This window comes from Chelonia mydas, chromosome 11 (genome assembly GCF_015237465.2).
Source record: "Chelonia mydas isolate rCheMyd1 chromosome 11, rCheMyd1.pri.v2, whole genome shotgun sequence".
Classification (NCBI taxonomy): Eukaryota; Metazoa; Chordata; order Testudines; family Cheloniidae; genus Chelonia; species Chelonia mydas.
The window spans coordinates 39,723,385-39,741,739 of record NC_051251.2 but is presented as its reverse complement, the minus strand read 5'-3'; the positions used below and the strand labels follow the sequence as shown (position 1 = coordinate 39,741,739).

At 40.6% G+C, this 18,355-nt stretch overlaps 1 protein-coding gene and 1 long non-coding RNA gene across 9 annotated transcripts in view; one reads left to right on the top strand and one right to left on the bottom strand.

Moving 5' to 3' along the window:
• LOC122462414 lies at positions 1-11,061 on the top strand. 2 transcript variants are annotated; one of them, XR_006284941.1, is made up of 3 exons: positions 1-374; positions 1,823-1,952; positions 10,698-11,061. It is a non-coding gene; the product is annotated as an uncharacterized LOC122462414 (long non-coding RNA). The 2 variants fall into 2 exon arrangements; XR_006284942.1 differs by having other exon boundaries at positions 7-374; positions 1,826-1,952.
• A 119-nt stretch (positions 11,062-11,180) lies between these two features.
• Positions 11,181-18,355, bottom strand: part of DYNC1I2 (dynein cytoplasmic 1 intermediate chain 2) — a 43,010-nt gene continuing 35,835 nt past the window's right edge. For all 7 annotated transcript variants that reach the window (XM_043525492.1, XM_043525495.1, XM_043525491.1 and 4 more), the window contains 7 exons: positions 18,066-18,212; positions 17,589-17,702; positions 17,010-17,143; positions 15,867-16,011; positions 14,747-14,887; positions 12,996-13,121; positions 11,181-11,857 (listed from right to left, as the gene is read on the bottom strand). In XM_043525492.1, the coding sequence (XP_043381427.1) occupies positions 11,744-11,857; positions 12,996-13,121; positions 14,747-14,887; positions 15,867-16,011; positions 17,010-17,143; positions 17,589-17,702; positions 18,066-18,212 (921 nt within the window). In that variant the 3' untranslated portion in view covers positions 11,181-11,743. The remainder of the gene's footprint in view (positions 11,858-12,995; positions 13,122-14,746; positions 14,888-15,866; positions 16,012-17,009; positions 17,144-17,588; positions 17,703-18,065; positions 18,213-18,355) is intronic.

The window sequence follows — 18,355 nt, the reverse complement described above, 5'->3', positions numbered from 1 at the left end:
CAAATGCAGAATTCCAGCCAGACTCTCAGGAAAAAGCAAGAGTCCCTGTTCATAGCTGTAATCTATCACCCTACTGTCATAGCTGGTCTCTGTAAGCAGTGCAGGACCAGTGCCCCTGTATCAGAGCAGGTGGACCCAGTTGAGCCAATTAAAGGAAGCAGGGCTACACCTGGGGCTGTAACAGCCTGTCAGAGGCGTAATGATTGGGACAGGCTGTACCTGGCACCACAGGCGAGTGGAGCTAACTCCTGTGGTGGAGCTGTTCCAGAAGAGCAGCTGGAGCTGGCTGAATGAGGACTGGCTGAGCAGGGAGCTGGAAAGCTGCAAGAAGCAGAATTACCAGAGACCTCTGGGAGAAGAGGCTAGGATAAAGGGTGAGCAGAAGGACTATTTTCTGTTTATTTGGCTTATGTTTGAACAATAAACCTATTCAAAGGAGACTGGGTCTGACAATGTATGCTTGGTAAACTGGGGAGAAGCCCTGCCATGCCTTGCCTACAAACTGACTCGGGTGGGAACCGCTAAAGTAATGCCTAGCTAACGGCTTGCTTCCATGTTCTGGGTTTAAGAACTGCAGTAAAATACCAAATGACGGGCAAGATTGCTGCTGAGCTCAATCCAGTTGCCACTTAATCTCAGGCAGCTATTTTAATTGAAATGGGGGACAGTGAAAGGTTTGCAATTCCTTAGGAAACTGTTAAGGAAATGTAATACTGAGAAGAGAGAGCTGTTGATTCCACAAGACAGGCAGTGGCCAGGTTTTTATAAGCAGGGTAGAAAATTACCTATCCTACAACTTCAGTTTCAGACACCATAGTTTCTGGGCCATGGTTGTTGGTTAAATAGCCTCCAGGACTTTTTTTTTTTTTTAAGGCAACTAGAATTGCCTTGACTTTATTCCAGTTAAGTATTTTAGTTCACCGTACGACAGGTGAAGGCCAAGGCTTTAGAGAGCATTTAAGGAAGAAGGAGCTTTTTAAAAAAAAATGAATAGGAATGTCCAGCCTTTATTGTCTCTGACAAATAAACACTTGCAAATCTCCCTGTGTTTTAGTCGCTGTCCAAGAGATGGTAACTTTTGTAGCTGCCGAACTACAATCAACCCTTAACTTTGGAGCAAAACTTCCCTTGACTTCAACAGGAATTGAGTGCATGTAATGAAGGCTATTATGGGGCACCCAGTTCCCAGTCCTCGGTCAGAGAATGTATCTGTTTATGCAGTTTGCCTCGGCATAGGCTTCTTAGGCAGCTCACGCTCTTGTATCTTCAAATTTTGTTCTGCTCTGTGAAAAGAATATGCTCCCTTGAGGGGTAGAAAAATCCTTGGTACACACTGGCATTTAATCTTGGTCACAGCTTGTTGACTGACTTGAGTTCCGAAATAGTTATTGGACAGTGAGGCTCCTGGGATGGTCATTACAATATCTAGCATCCTGCAACTGGCAAGCTGGTCCCTCCATAACTGCTGACATGGGATTGTCTAAAGAAATCCCATCCACCCTATCCTCTTTTCATTCCCTAAATGTTTGTGGGGATGGGGTTGTCAATGCAAATATGGTTTGGGAGGAAAAATAAAAATGGTTATAAATTGCTTGAAGCTAGATTCCATTTTTCAATACATTTCCCTAAATGATACCTGACCTGTGGATTCAGACCCATGCTGAAGCTACCAAGACTCGTATTCATACCTAGTGCTTGTCAGGAGTCCTCTAGAGCAGAACTAGTTTGTTGTGTTTTTGAAAATTTTCATCTAGAATTAGAAGAAATTGTTTTGGAGTGGAGAGGGAGGGAAAAATACCTCTAAAATTTATTTAAATTCCAGCAGAAGCTGCAGAGCTGTGCTCCGCTTGCTAAAAATTCCCATGCCTGGAGGATAGACACCATCACATGACATGCCTGTTCTTTATGCAGTCCTTGTGTGTCTCAATTGAACAGAAAGCTACTATCGTAAGGTTGGTGAAAATATACAGGGCAAATGTCAAATTGAATAGCATGATTTTGGATTGAAAATAGAGGGGGTACTTTGATAAGGCAAAGCTGATGGAAGCCTGAAGTTTTCACTTTCAAATCTATTGAGCGAAGATAACCTCCTGAAGACATAATTCCGATTGCAGCAGCCAGTCTCCATATGAGCTTTGCTCATAATAGAATGAGGGGTTTTTTTAATACCAAGAATTGGTAAGAGAACTTCTGTTTATAGCATAGATTAAATAGCAACATAAACCCATTTCTGATTTTGAAATACGTAAAATGGTTCTCCTGTCAAAGAAGTAGGATTGTAGAGGAGATTAAGAACAAATGGCACTAAATAAACTTTGAATGCTCTCTGGTACTAAAGTACAGAAGGTGATTTTCACCCATATAGTAGAGCTAGTTAAAGCATTTTCAGCTAAATGTTTTGTGTGTGTGTGTGTGGTGGTGGTGTTTTTTTTTTTTTTTTGTCAACACACGAAGCCAAAATGTTTTGCGCTGTGTGGAACAAAAAGAAAAGTCAAAACTTCACAAGTTGTTGTGAAACAACTGTCATTCTCCAGCCAGCTCCACTGTGCAGTGCAGGGCTCTGTCAAAGCTACTGTGATGGTGAGGGCAGCACTCTCCCTATACGGGCCCATTTTCAGGCACTTGAAACTTGCTGGGTGGGAGAAAAAATCCTTGGGGGTATGATGTTTCCCCTTGTTCTCAGCCCAAAGGGTATTTTTTATTTTGTGAAGCACTGGGCAGCTGTTGAGGTTTTCAGAGAGAAGGGAGAGGGGGAGTATTTGTGCAGGTGGTTAAATCTGATGGTTTTTTCCACCTGGGTAATTCATCTGGATTAATTTTAAAACTTCAGTCTCCCACTGGATTAAGTCATCCCTTCAGATAAGTGCCACTGAAGTGTTTGAGGCGATTTGGATCAGAAATTAAGTTTTTTAAAAATCATGGCATATTTGCAGTCTGGTCCCAGCTCTCCCCACAACCACAGCACAAATGGACTTAAAGCAGAGGTCTCCCTGTCACCAGAGTGCCAGCTCAGACACTTTGATTGCTGCTGCAGCCCGTGGACTGCAATAGCCTCTATGATACAGACCCCTCCTGCCCAATGTCGCAGAGTTAGCTAGTGGAGCTGCATAATTGAGAATCCACTGGTTATGGCCCTGCCCTCCCTTTAAAACATCCTTTTGATGCTCCTACTGATGTATGGAACAGATCTGTGGTGGGGGAGGGGAGAGATTCCCATCCTGGGCCATCTGAGCTGGGTCCCCAGCATAGTGGATGGATGAGCTTTGCTGCTTTTGGAGCCCTGCCTATCTGTATGAGCACCTCTGAATTTTCTGCCAAATATTTTGAATGTAGCAGTGCTGCATTCCAGCTCTGTGCATGTCTAATGCACACTGAAATAAACAAGAGCTTTTAGTGCTGTGATTACATGTCTCATTACATAGACACAAAGACATGTAATTAGCACATTCAATGCTGCATGGCATTTATTTCCATAAAAAACATAGTGCAGTAAGCTGCAGCTATCCTGTGCATGTACCTGGAGCGCCACCCATCTGAAACGCACAATCAGACAGAGAAACACTTGGGATTTGTGTTCTTTAAACCTACATAATGCTAAGATTGGTTCATGTGTTGGATTTTTCTATTGTTTTTGTTAAATCCTCAGCCTCAAGTTTCTTTTTGTTTCAAAGTGTGTTTTTTTTTTTTTTTTGCTGAAGCTGAAACAAGGAGGTGAAAATTATCTTCCCAGGCACCTCGAGGCAGAAGCGATGTCACTGCCTGCCCTGAGTAGCTTTAAATCCTGACCGGTGCTGAGTAGGGACTGGACTGTGGGAGGCTGCTGAGGGGATGTACCGAATCAGTGCATTTGCCAGCTGCCATGGCCCCACGCACCCTGCCCAGTCTTGCCCATTTGTGGGACTGTGTTGGGCCTCCTCTGTTTCTATGTGATTAAAACTGCTCTCTGCTACTGTAGTGTCCTCTGTGCAGAGAACTTTCCACTGTCAGGGCCCTGCAGCAAGGTCGATGCCGATGCGACTGGAAGCTAGTGTGCCTCCAGGCCTGAAGGTAGCCTACTTTTTCCTCGGGTCTCCAGCACTGGAGAGTTACTAATATTCAGTCTTGTTTGAAGTATTGCCAGATTGTTTGTTTGAAATAGGATAAGCTACTCCGGAAAGGCGACTTGCTCTCGAAATGAAAGCCATGCTTTCATCCACCTTAGGACTGAGCGCAGATTTCTTGCTTTACTCTCGAACAACCTGGATCCAAGTTTCTTTAGGAAAAGGGTACCCTCTCTGAACATGAGCATTTTTGCTACAAGATGCACTATTAACATTTTTTTTCTATTCATGCTGCTTTGGAAGCTGCCAAGATCAGTGGTTGATCTAATCAAATACAGTGTCCCATCCCTTACCATGGCTAGTGTCTGATAGTGCTCATACATCTACTTCAGACATACTAAATTATTGGGAAAAGGTCTTCCTAACTCCACTATGTCATACTGGGGTATACGCTGAAGCATAAGAAATAAAAAGCCATTGCATGTTAATGTAGTAAGTGTAACTGCACCTGCTAAGTCTTCTGTGTGTACAATGCTTCTAAGCATTTGCTACTAAGATATTGCCTCAATGATACCTTGCAATAGGGAGTTCCACAGGGTATATGCTGCCCAGAAAGGGATTTCCTTTTATCAGCTCGATCTTTATTGCCTTCCTGGTCATTTCACCTTTGCACTATGGGAAGTGATAAACTGAACTACATGATTAACCTCTTTTACACCATTCAGAATGCTGTATTCCTCTTTCCAAATTATTAAGAAACATTTTGAGATTAAAAGTACTAAGATTAAATAGACCACTCCTATTAATTTCTCCTCTATCTAGACTCCTGCAGCAGGGACTGATTTTTGTGTCCTCTTCCGGATGTCTTCTGTTTTTGATAGTTTTTCAGATGACCAATCCTGAGCCCCTGAATGCTGCAGGATAGCTTTAAAGAGCTTTTCCAGTTTTCTACACTGAATTTCAACTGCCATGTTGCCCAATTACAAGAGCTGATGAATTTTTTTTGAATGTTTCTATTTGATTGAAAAAGGGGTGATTTCGCATAGCTTGACAGTTGGTCACATTTTGAGTTTTGCAATTTTTCAGCAGACTTGTTTAATGACAATTATTCCCATTTTTGAATCCGCTCTACCACTTACTCAGTTTCATTAGGTTCCTTTAGGGTTGCTCACACTCCTGTCTAGTTTTCATGCTTCCCAATCCTGAAAGAGTCGTGTAGGTCTCATGAGATGGGAAGCAAAATTCTCCTTCAGAGCTCAGGGGAGCTCTGGCCATAGGTCAGGATTTGTCACTGGTGACCACCACCTCTCTCATGGTTACATTTAGTGTGATAACACATTAGCCTTATGCATTTTCCACCATGATTCTGGCAGATGCAGTGTCACAGCAGAAATGAGCATTACTTCAGCCTCTTTTTGACTTACGTCTCTGGTGATCCCAGAGGTGGTTCTTGTAAGTACCTCCCCCCCCCCCCCCCACATTAAAAGCAACAACAATTTATTGTAAGGTCCTTCAATCTGCCTCCAGAAGGGAGCATCACCATTTTGGTCTCTTAGGTGAGAAAGGCATTATCCTTCCAGAACTTAGCAGGTTCTCTTCAACAGCAAGAATAATCATGGGACTGCATATAAGGTTGGGTTGCCAAGGTTTCAATCTTGGGCTCAGGTGATTTATCCAAAGAATTTAGAAACAAGCAGATCCTACCTTGCTTACCAATTTATTTAGGTTGGCTGAAATGGAAAAGATTGGAGTTCAGGGCTATCCTTTGGAAAGTACTCAGCCTCACTCTCAGAGAGCTTAGCTTAACAAGCCTTAGCCTTCCAGAGCTGGAAAGACCTGGTTTGCTTTCCCCCCTGCCCTCAGTCTCAAATGATTGTGTAGTTTAGAACAATGCTTATATTCCTAACTCTCTCTCACATTGGGATGACAACTAATGTTTAGTATCAGAGGGGTAGCCATGTTAGTCTGTATCCACAAAAACCAATGAGGAGTCTGGTGGCACCTTAAAGAATAACAGATTTATTTGGGCATAAGCTTTCGTGGGTAAAACACCCACTTCTTCAGATGCATGGAGTGAAAATTACAGATGCAGTATATTTATGCCTGCAACTGTTGTTTTTCACTCCATGCGTCTGAAGAAGTGGGGTTTTTTACCCATGAAAGCTTATGCCCAAATAAATCTGTTAATCTTTAAGGTGCCACCGGACTCCTTGTTTTTGTAACTGTTTAGTGCAGCGCTTTCACCAGGCAGAGGACTGTGTATTATGATGGATATCTCATCTACTTGTAACAGTAGGGAAGTCCCTCAGTTGCACTATTAACCTGAAGGAGAGCATCAACAGGCCTACAGGATGCCAAGTTCACTTAGTGGACACAACTCAATTTTAAACCATTTGAGAACCACAAATTATCAGTCATTTCAAGTCTAGGGTCAGATGACTCCCCCCCCCGCATGATTCTTTGCACCTATCCCAGGGAAAAGCATGATCTAAGCCAGTACAGAAGAATGGCCATACTGGGTCAGATCAATGGTCCATTTGGCCAATATCCTGTCTTCTGAGAGTGGTCAATGCCAGACGCTTCAAAGGGAATGAACAGAACAGGGCAATCATCCATCCTGTTATTCAGTCCTAGCATCTCGCAGTTAGAGGCCTAGGAACACTTAGAGTATGGGGCAGCATTCCTGATCATCTTGGCTAATAGCCATTGATGGCTCAATCCTCTCTGAACTTACCTTATTCTTTTTTGAATCCAGTTATAGTTTTGGCTTTTCCAGCATCCCTTGCCAATGAGTTCTGCAGATTCACTGTGCGCTGTGTGAAGTAGCTCCTTTTGTTTATTTTAAACCTGCTGCCTATTAATTTCATTGGGTGATCCCTAGTTCTTGTGTTATGTGAAGGAATAAATAACATTTCCTTCCTTATTCACTTTCTCCACACCATTCATGATTTCATAGATCTCTATCATATCCCCCTTTAGTCGTCTCTTCCAAGCTGAACAGTTCCAGTCTTTTTAACCGCTCCTCATATCGAAGCTGTTCCATACCATTAATCATTTCTGTTGTCCTTCTCTGTACCTTTTCCAATTCTAATATCTTTTTCGAGATAGGGTGACGAGAATTGCACACAGTATTGAAGGCGTGGGCATACCATGGATTTATATAGTGGCATTATATTTTCTGTCTATAACGTTCCTAACACAGTTAGCTTTTTTGACGGCTGCTGCACATTGTGTGGATGTTTTCAGAAAACTATCCAGATGACTCCAAGATCTTTCTTTAGTAACAGCTAATTTAGGATGCATCATTTTGTATGTATAGTTGAGACTGTTTTCCAGTGTGCAGTACTTCACATTTATCAACCTTGAATTTCATCTGCCATTTTGTTGCCCAGTCACCCAGTTTTGTGAGATCCCTTTGTAACTCTTTCCAGTCAGCTTGGGACTTACCTGTCTTGAGTACTTTCGTGTCATCTACAAATTTTGCAAGCTTTTTCCATGTCATTTATGAATATGTTGAACACAGATGCCTGGTGGACACCACTATTTACCACTCTCCATTCTGAAAAATGACCATTTATTCCTACCCTTTGTTTCCTGTCTTCTAACCAGTTACTGATAGTAAGAGGACCTTTCCTCTTATCTTAGGACCTCTTACATTGCCTAAGAGCCTTTACTGAGGGACCATGTCAAAGGCTTTCTGAAAGTCCAATTGCATTGTATCTACTGGATCACCCTGGTCCACAAGTTTGTGAACCCCCTCATTAAAGAATGCTAAAGATTGATGAGGCATGGTTTTCCTTTACAGAAGCCATTTTGTCTTCCCCAACAAATCATGTTCTTCTAGATGTCTGATCCTTCTGTTCTTGAGTATAGTTTTCAATCAATTTGCCTGGTACTGACATTAGGCTTTCTGGCCTGTAATTGCCTCTGGGGCCTTTTTTAAAAAATTAGCATCACATTGGCTATCCTTCAGTTGTCATCTGGTACAGAATCCGCTTTTTTTTTGGGTTAATACCATCTGGTCCTGGTGACTTATTACTGTTAAATTTATCAATTTATTTCAAACTTCCTCTGACACCTAAAAAGAATGCCTCAGGTGTGTGAATCTACCTCACATCCTCTGCAGTGAACAACAGTGCAAAGAATTAATTTAGCTTCTCCACTATGGCCTAATCTTCCTTGAGTGCTTCTTTAGCATGTTGATCATCCAGTGGCTTGCCCTACAGGTAGGAACTGGAGTGGGGACATAGCACTGCTTCCGGGAGCTGCACCACATGTGGACCGTGGCAAGCCCCAGACCCCACTCTCTGGTGGGAGCTCGAGGGCCAGATTAAAATGTCTGAAGGGCCGGATGTAGCACCCAGGCTGTAGTTTGCTCACCCCTGATGTAGCAAATCCCCAGTAATAGATCCTCCCCTGCACCTGTGAGCTTTCCTCCAGCCCTTAGTTTAAAAACTCCTCTACAATTTTTTTTTTAATTTTACAGGTTAGCAATCTGATTCCATTTTTGTTCAGGTGGAGCCTAACCTTCTCTAAAGGCTCCTCCTTTCCCAAATGGTTCCCCAGGTCCTAATAAACCTAAACCCCTCCTCCAAACGCTTTAGTTTTATCCATGCAGTGAGACCCTGCAGTTCTGCCTAACTGGGCCTGCACATGGAACTGGAAGCATTTCAGAGAATGCTATCATGGAGGTCCTAATCTCTTATCTGGCAGCCTGAATTTGGCCTCCAGGACACTTCTCCTGCCTTTCTGTAGGTCATTGTACCATGTACACTGGCTCTTCCCCACCACTACATATAAATCTGCCTAGATGTCTCAAGAGATCTGCCACCTTTGCACATGGCAGGCAATTCACCATGCAGTTCTCCTGGATATCACAAACCCAGCTATCTATATTTCTAATGATTGAATCCTACATTGCTATTACCTGTCTCTTCCTAATAACCAGGATTCCCTTCCCTGGAGAGGTATCCTCAGTACAAAAGGATACAATGACTGACATAATCTGGAAGGAGGGTCCTAACTATGGGATCATTTCTCTCCTCTTGAGGAGAATGACAGTCTCAACAGCACCGAGACTGTCAGATGTGGAGGAGGATTGTTCTATGTCCCAGAAAGTCTCATCTATGTATCTTTGTCTCTTAGCTCCTTCAGTTCAGCCACTTTAGTCTCAAGAGCCTGTACTCAGTCTGTGAGGGCCATAAGCACCTGACACGCCACCTGCCTACAAGGCAGTTAATCATACATGCTGCATTCAGTGCAATAAACTGGTAGCCTACTCTGCTGCTGGACTTCTGCCTGCATTCTTTTCTCTCCTGCAGCTATTTTTTTGGAGGTGGATGGGAAGAGGCTACGTTTAGAGAATGGTAGGGAATACTGTCTACACCTACATTTTTGAAATAGCTCTGGGCTACTACCTTATTTAGTCAGAAGGAGTAAGTCTCCATTACTCTTTAAATGTGAAGAGCCCCTTCCCTTACATGCATGATGGATAGGTACGCCTTCTCCCAGCATGAGTGGGATTCGCCTTGGGCTAGATTGTAGTCCTCAGGCTCACAGCACTTAAGCATTGCTTCTGCCGTGGTTGTAAAAAAGAGGGAAAATAATGGAAATAGGACCTAGGCCTCAGAGTACAAGACAGACTTTTCTTCTAGAAGCACTGACCTAACATTTCTAGAGAGCCCATTTTTGTCACTTGCCAAACAAATGGGCCCAAGTTTGGGCGGGGGAGAAGATAAGCTAAAAGTTTCCTTTCCCTCCAAGATGGCTCTGAGGAAGCATTTGGGGAACACTATTCTAAGCAGATAGTCTTGAGGAGTCCTGTGCAGCATCATTCAGCTACACAGAAGCTATCTTGCAGAGTGAAAAACCTGAGAAACAAATGTTCTTAATGGAGGAGTCAGGCACGCTCCTTGATGTTCAATTAGGGCCTTTTCTGTACAGAGAGCACAGAGATAGTTAAGCAGGAATAGAATTCATAAATGTTTTTTAAATCACTGTCAATACTCTCACAGGAGGTATGAAGGAGTGACTTTGGTCTTGATAAAGACAAAAGGCTTTATTGGAGCAGACATATTAATCAGAATCTTGGTTCAAGAATGGAGAGGCACTGTCTTCTCTACACAAAGGGCAAAGCATCTCTCTTGCTGCCAAAGCAAGGGAGGGGACAGAGTGGAGTAACTGACAGAGGAAAAATAATATAAAAGCAGATGGGCGATACTGCTGCATTAAACTGGCAAATCCTTGAGAGGAGAAGCACCTATGATAATATGGAGAGCCTTTGTAGGCAGTTCTAGTTTGAAAAGTTGCGGTCAAATGGTCTCTGAAAGTAGGGTAGCAAAGAAGGTTCTGGCACCCTAATGTTGACCTGGGGAAACAGACTGAGCTGGAGCAAACAAGAACCTAAGAGATCTTATTCTTGTGACACAAACTAGGTTGTTTTTTTGTTTTTTTTTCAGGGTGGGATGGGGCAGGGGATAGGCTAAGCTAGATCCACATCTCTACAAAAGCCCCTTTACTGCCTCACATGAACTTGGCACAAATGGAGCATGTTTCTCTTTTTTTTCTAGTTGCTTGGCAATTTTATTACCTATAACATGAGGTGAGGTTTTTTTAAGTAATTTCATCTACTCTATTAGTCATTTTTTCATCTTGCAGATTACAATAGGCTTTTCAACATCCTCCAGAAGTCCTCCTGCTAATCCTGGAAATCTCTAGCCAGAACATTGAATAAGGACTCATTTCTACATTCTTTGCACACATTAAGTTAGTCACACAGAATGTTTTAATACCATATACTTCTACGTACGGGCTGTGGCAACAAGGACACCAGCACCTGGCTCTTACAGTATGATGGGGATAGCAATCTTCTATGACAGGAGTTGGTAACCTCTTGGTTCTTTGAATTGTCTCAGGAGGAACAGGAAAGAATCTTACACTGATTTATTTGACTATAAAGAAGTGGTTCCTAATGATTTTGTACATCTGAGCAAAGATGTTACTACTAATGAGAGACTGGGGGGCTGGGCTGGTGCTAAAAGCTTGCGTAACCTTTATTTATAAAGAAATCTCACCTTTTAACAAAGACCTAGTACTAAATATGTATTATTTTACAAAGTCAGGTTCAGTGACCAAATAAAGTTTTATAGACTAAATATTTTATTCATATACATAACTTAACTACCCTAGCCTTGCTTGCTTATTAAAAAAAGAGCAAGAAAGAAACTGGATGAAGCTTTACTTTGAACAGATGCATGCACTTCCGTGGACAGTTCTAATATCCTAATATTAACAATCCTTCAGAGATTAACTACCTAATGAAAAAAGTTAGCTAGTATAATACAGGAAGTTCTGATTGAAAAATGGAACTTGTTTATCTTTCAGAAATAGTTACATACTGTTTGAAAAATTCAATAGCGTTACAGATAATATACATCTGGGTTAGTGTTTCAGCAAAACATTTCTTGCAAAGTCAGGGCAGCTGTATTAAAAATTAAACAAATTCAAGAATAACGTGCTTGTAATTATGTATAAAAAAGTGACATTGCGAGACTTAATTTTCAGTGACCTTTATACATTTTCAAAATCCACAGTTTATTCCACATATTTCTCCTCAGGTTACCAGTTAGAATGAAGCATGCTATTACTCTGAAAACGTACACAAGTCATTCCCAAATCCACTACTATAACTCATTTTGAAAGATTTACGCAGGTATGCGGGTTGCAGCTTCCTCCTCTGCATCAGCTCTGTTTGCATTAATTTCTGCTAGTGTTCGACCAAAACGTGTCCATTCATCATTGCGCGGAACAGCAATTTGCTATAGAGAAATAATGTAAATAATATTGTAAGAACACAATGTAATTTAGCTCATTTTTACATCTGGTCTAAACACCACATTTATGAATTACGCTAACAGCTTACTTTATTCATTAAAAGTTTTCCAATAGTCTTACTAGCAAATACAGCTGGTATGCATTGCCCAACAAATGGTGGTAACTGTGGCTATGCAGTTATGTGGCTATGTAGCTGCTGTTTGTCAGCAGGAGAGAGCTCTCCACTCCACCAGCAGCTCTGTCAGCAGGAGAGTCCTGCAGGCAAAGCACTGTTCACACTGCGCTTTTTGTCAGTAAAACTTTTGTCGTTCGGGGGTGAGAGGTTTGGTTTTTTTTATTAACACCCCTAAATGACAAAAGTTTTTCCAACGAAGTGCCAGTGTAGACAAAGCCTTAGTAAACTTTAAAAAACTAATAAATTCAGTGCTTGATAAGGGTGCTGTCTGACTTTTTGGCATTGAAGTCCTGCGTTTAAGCACAGAACAAATAGGGCAGTGGTACTAATAAGCCTGGCCCATGTACCTCAGTCTGGAGAGACCACCTCCACAGGTGAGAAAGTAGTTCTTTTATCCTTGTCCAACAATCCTTGAAATATATATACCAATTCTAATTGTTTTAGAGAGACTGACAGCTGCTCAGTGGGAACTGAAGTGAGGCAACTACTTCTCACTTTACAGTTCAAATGGCCACTGGATGGTACATTTTGTTCATAACCAACCTGGCATGCATTCAGAGTAGTGATAAAGGAGGTGAAATCTTGTCCACACCCACTACTAATCTCCTCTATATGCAATTTCTACTACAGTATAAATTTAAATAGTTAGATCTCTTTATTTCAACAGCTTAATACTGACCATTTTTCTTTGTTGCACAATTACAACACATCAAAGTTTCTTTAAAATGCTAAAATATTGTATGAAGTTGAACTGAGATTGAAACATTTAAAAATCATAATTAATCCTGAAAGCAAGAGGACTAGAAACTTTATCTTGAATTACCATTTATTCCTGGCAAAAATGTTTTGAAGGAAAGTTGAAAGTCAAAAAGTTAAGTGACAGAGTAAATTCAGAAAGAAGCTTTAAATCCATGTAACACAAAGTAGCAAACACAAAAGTTACCTACCTCTCCCACGTCATATATAACTATTTGTCCTTCTGAATCACCTACAGCAATCTCTCGCCCAGAATGTGTCCATCTCACACGATTAAGAGCAGGATTACCCTCCACAGTAATGCTTGCAGTTGGCACCTATATCCATTTAGAACACAGTTAAAACTAGCAGCATAAAAATCATACGGAAATGTGTTCTAGCCAACTGTTCCCCCTTGAGAAAAAGGAGATTTTAAAAGGTGAAACAAATCTTCAACACTGATCTGACAAGTATTTTCCCCAATGGTCCAATACATTGGGAAAGGGAATTGGGAGAGATGGGAGCTTACAAGTCTTACCCCAGTTACTCTTTCCTACTCCTCTTTCCTCCCAAAAGCTACCTCAATTCTTAAAATAAATCCTGAGTTTGTAGCATTCATGAGATATACATATGCAGAAACGGTCATGAGAGAGCCTATTTTAAGCAATCCTCATTTAGAGAGAAAAAATTGCCTCATAACATTAATACAAACAGTCCCTAAATCATTAGGAACATCTCTGGTATAAATACAGTATATGTTACAGGACAATAGGTATGGATTTGAAATTTGCCAAAAAAATAATCATCCTAGGACAATTTTCCCCCCCTAATTCTTCTTAAAACACATAACACAACAGATTATTTGTTTAGTGGCAATCAATTTCATTGCTACTTGGAAGACCTGCATTTAGGAATGACCTCAGTAGCCTCTGCTAGTACAGTGAGGATCAGGTGCATTTTGAGGTACAAAGCCCTTTGGTATTAAAGGCTCTATGTAATATAGGCAAGTATACATGGGCTTCGGGATAGGTACTGACTACAATCCTTTACAGAACCTTACTGTTTGCAAAGCTGTGCTGTAAATAAGGAAGTGTTATTTCCTCTTAACAACACAAGAACTAGAGGTCACCAAATGAAATGAATAGGCAGCAGGTTTAAAAACAAACAAAAGGAAGTATTTCTTCATGCAGCACACAGTCAGCCTGTGGAACTCCTTGCCAGAGGAGGATGTGAAGGCCAAGACTATAACAGGTTTCAAAAAAGAACTAGATAAATTCATGGAGGATAGATCCATCAATGGCTATTAGCCAGGATGGGCAGGGATGGTGTCCCTAACCTCGGTTTGTCAGAAGCTGGGAATGGGCAACAGGAGATGGATCACTTGATAATTACCTGTTCTGTTCATTCCTTCTGACACACCTGGCATTGACCAATGTCGGAAGACAAGATACTGGGCTAGATGGACCATTGGTCTGACCCAGTATGGCCATTCTTATGTCTGAAAATAAGTGTGTATCACCCTACCAGATGATTAATGATCGTGGGGTTTTTTTTTTTCATGCTAGAAAAATTAACAGCTACATTTGAATGTGAGCCAGTGAATCTACTAGAGCAACTAACAGCATAATAGCGATCTTATGTGACTCATTCATAGTATGGGGGGGGGGTTAGCCCTTGTATGCTATGTGGAAAAAGCCACACAAGTATAGCATGCTATATAGATAGAAATTCTGTATTCCTTTTATACTGGGAGGACAACATTTTAGTTACCACCACCCGACACTAAAAACGAGGTGACTTGAATTATTCCCCTCTAATCACACATCTACTGCGTAATGCCACTGCAGCAGCAGAAATACATAGTGCAATCATGATGAACCATTTCTGGCCATACACATTTCTGAAGAAGCCTAAGATTTTTAGTTCTTGTCAGATTTGAAGTAGGTAAGTTGTTGTGCCTCACCTCAGTATCACTGTTGAGATTCCACAGATCAAGCCTACCCATTCCATCCACACAAGCAAACAGGGCAGGGTGAGTGGGAGACCACATCACATCATAAACATAGTCTGAGTTGTCTTCAAATGAGTAGAGAGGCTTATTATTCTGAAACAAAGCACCATATAGTACTTTACACCATACTTTACATTTGGGATTCTGAAAGCGAAATCTTTTTGCAATGAAGGTGAAAGACTGAGTTTTTGTACAGTTCATATTGCAGCAATTCTAAAATAAAGTAACTATCTGTGCTTAAAGAATTTCTTAAACTGTCTCTTACATAGAAAGAGGCCAAAAAATAACCACAGGATGGGGAAAAAAACCAAACCCCCCTGTTTGGATGAATTATATAGCATGTTTACTGCCTGCTATTACAACATAGTTTCAACAGGAGGCTGGTATAACAACCTAAATATGAGTGAATTCTGGTAAAGTCTCCTGAGCTGACCTGATGGCCTAGGGGTAGGCTTGTGCACTGTTATGGGGGAGACCCTAGCTTGACTTTGACCCTAGTCCAGCTTCATGATCCCTGGGACAACAATGTTGCAGAGGCAGCTTGCTAAGCAAGCGATGGAAAAGACATGAGTATCATGGCTCTTGACTGCAACTCTGTTCAGGCTCATTAGAAACAGTGTTGATGGTAATGCATTGCGGGCTGTAGTGAGAACTATGGAGATGCAAGGACATGAAATGGACATCTAAATTACCATAATTATAATATACTTAATATAATACATAATATACCTGAATTACAACATAACTTATTTGAATAATTACATTGGTCTTCCCAACCCAGTTACAAAAGTTGAAAGGATGAGCAAAATGGACCAGAAATAGACAAACAGCCAGGATTTACATATAAGTTTCATTTAGGTGATAATAAGTTACAGTAATCTTGGTGATGCTACTTGCAGGTTATTAAAAGAGAACTAAGCTACATAAATTAACTCATCTGATGTTACCATTCACCCAATCGACTTAACAAGCTTCCCTAAACCCTTTGACAACAATTTGGTTAACTAAAGCTTACATTATAGCACCACCTTGTGTCAAAGTCTAAATTGTTAGACACCTCTGTTTTAGATACCTTAGTTGTCCAAAGCTTTACTGTCCAGTCAAATGATGAGGTGACAAAAAGATGAGAGAAGTCTACAGGTCCAACTGCGGCATGGCAATGGATACCTGTGATTGGTCCTTGGTGTCCTTCAAACATCTCACTGATTCCCGCTTTGCTGTTTTAAAATACATTATGTAGGTTAATTTCCTTTGAAACTATATTTCACACAGAGGCAACAAGGAATACATGTTTTAAATAAACTGGGAGTGGGTTTCAGTGGAACCCAAATAGATTTGGCCTGCAGAGGGGAAGTGAAATGTGGGTTTGAATACGATCCTGTGTATTAGCCTCTCTTTTCCAAAACCCTATTCTGTTATATTTAAGTGTAGACATAATACCATAGAAAACAGTAACATTGGGCAACGCTATCCCATCCAGATTTGACTAGGTACCTCTTCAAGCAATAGCTAAATATTTGGATCAGATAACAAAATTCAGTCCTCAAATACGGATACGAAATTCCTTAAATTGCCTTAAACAGGAGTTGCACATAAGTAGCTGGGACAGACTTTAGTCCCAGTGACAATACATCCCCAATAATCTCATATCAGAACTGATAAAGTGGAGAGGAGGGAAAAAGGATGTTACAAAAGAGACAATTTTGGCTAGTTTTAAACCAAAGAGCTGTGCTGTGAGAGTGATGTGTATTTGAGATGAAAACTGGACACTCAATTTTATTTAAGAAAGCAATTGATAGGATACAGCCAGACAATTTCAAAGCAGATTGAACAGCAGGAGAAATGCTAGCCAATTTAAGATTTGTGTGTGATTTTACTGTACAATTATCTGGGGAACTGATACAAAGTTTGGGATGTTCTGCTACAATTCAAATGAATAGAACTGAAGTCTACTAGTTCATCTTCCTTTTCATAATTAAAAGTATTCCTAGCCAAGGTAAAGATCCAACAGTAGCAATGGTGGGTTCTTTTCTTGAACTTTAAAAGTCTGATTTAATATTTCATATTTTTAAAAAGATATTACCTTTTTATATAAACACGAAGCTCTGCTATGAACGCTAATTAAGCTTGCTCAACAAAATCTTTCTATATTAAGGGGAAAATCCTGATAAGCTTTACTATTTAAAACAAAAGAATAATTTGAGTGTCTATTCACCTGCCATGGCGGCATGCTGTGTACACAGAGCCTTCCTCACTTCCAACAACAAAGTTGTTGACATCTCCAACAGGAAAGGACATGCACGTGACAGCTACAGCCTTCGATTGCTTATGAATCAACTCCATACTATCCTGTAGAAAAAAGTAGCAGGAACTTATTTTTCAAACTTGCCATCTTAACTTCTACCAGAAATCATGTGGGTTTCCTAGTACTAGTTAGTCCACAAGCCGTTCTTATTCCAGCCGTTTTCTACATTTGGAAATCTCTCTCTTATTCATGAATCCAAACTTTAGCATCAGTACTGAAGAATCCAAAAATTAATGTACTACAGTAAAAAAGGAATTTATCTTACAGAATTACGATACAACTACTCAAGCAGGGAATGTCTGCATATTGTCAAAATGCAGAACACTACTTTACAAAGTCTTATGAAATAGGTAAAGCAAACAGGTGAAATTAATATTAAAATCCTAAGTATTTAGTAAGGTACAGACTACCTGAGCTAAAAAGAGGTAAGTGGTAAGTAATAGCCTCATCTATAGCTCTCTATTACATACTTTCCCAAGTTTACTCTACCTGCGGTTGGGAAAGCATGTCCAGACTCCATGAGCATATCTTTCCATCAGTTGAGATGCTAATCAAATTATGAGCATTTTGGGTCCCAACCACATTTACACAGTATACAGGGTGCTGAAGAGAGATTACAAAATTCTTTTCAGAAACAGTTTCCATAATAACAAATTCAATGACATTCACTTAACACAAGTGTGAAATACAAATTTTAATACTTCATACAACAGTTTAAGTTGACTTAACAATACTATTTGAAAGATATGAAAACTTATTTAGCCTTTTAGCATTTAAGTAACGCATGGTGTTGAGATAGGCTCCTTTAAAACTGACAGCTGCATGACAAAGACAATTCTTCAGTGCTACTATTGTTAAACCCAGACATAAATATTAAAACATCATCACTGTTCATCCAGGGGAAACCCTCTCCCACCCCAAGGGGTTAACGGCTCAACAGCGAGTAGTTCTCATTTCACCCCCTACCGTGTGAGCAGCAGCTGAAAGTGGAGTTCTCTGCACTGGGGTTCTTTTATTGCTGCGATTATCCCATAGCACAATTTGGCCTGAATATGTGCCACCAACCACCAGATTTGGATGAAATTTTGCAAATGTAGCCGACATCACTGCTGACTGCAAAGGACACACACACACAAGGAAAAGTTTTGTTTTAAGACTAAAATCCAGAATTTAAGGATAGAAAATCTGACCAATTACTGGTAGTGAGCTGTTTCCTCAATTACATTTGATATTGCTTTTCCTATCTTCTGCTCCTT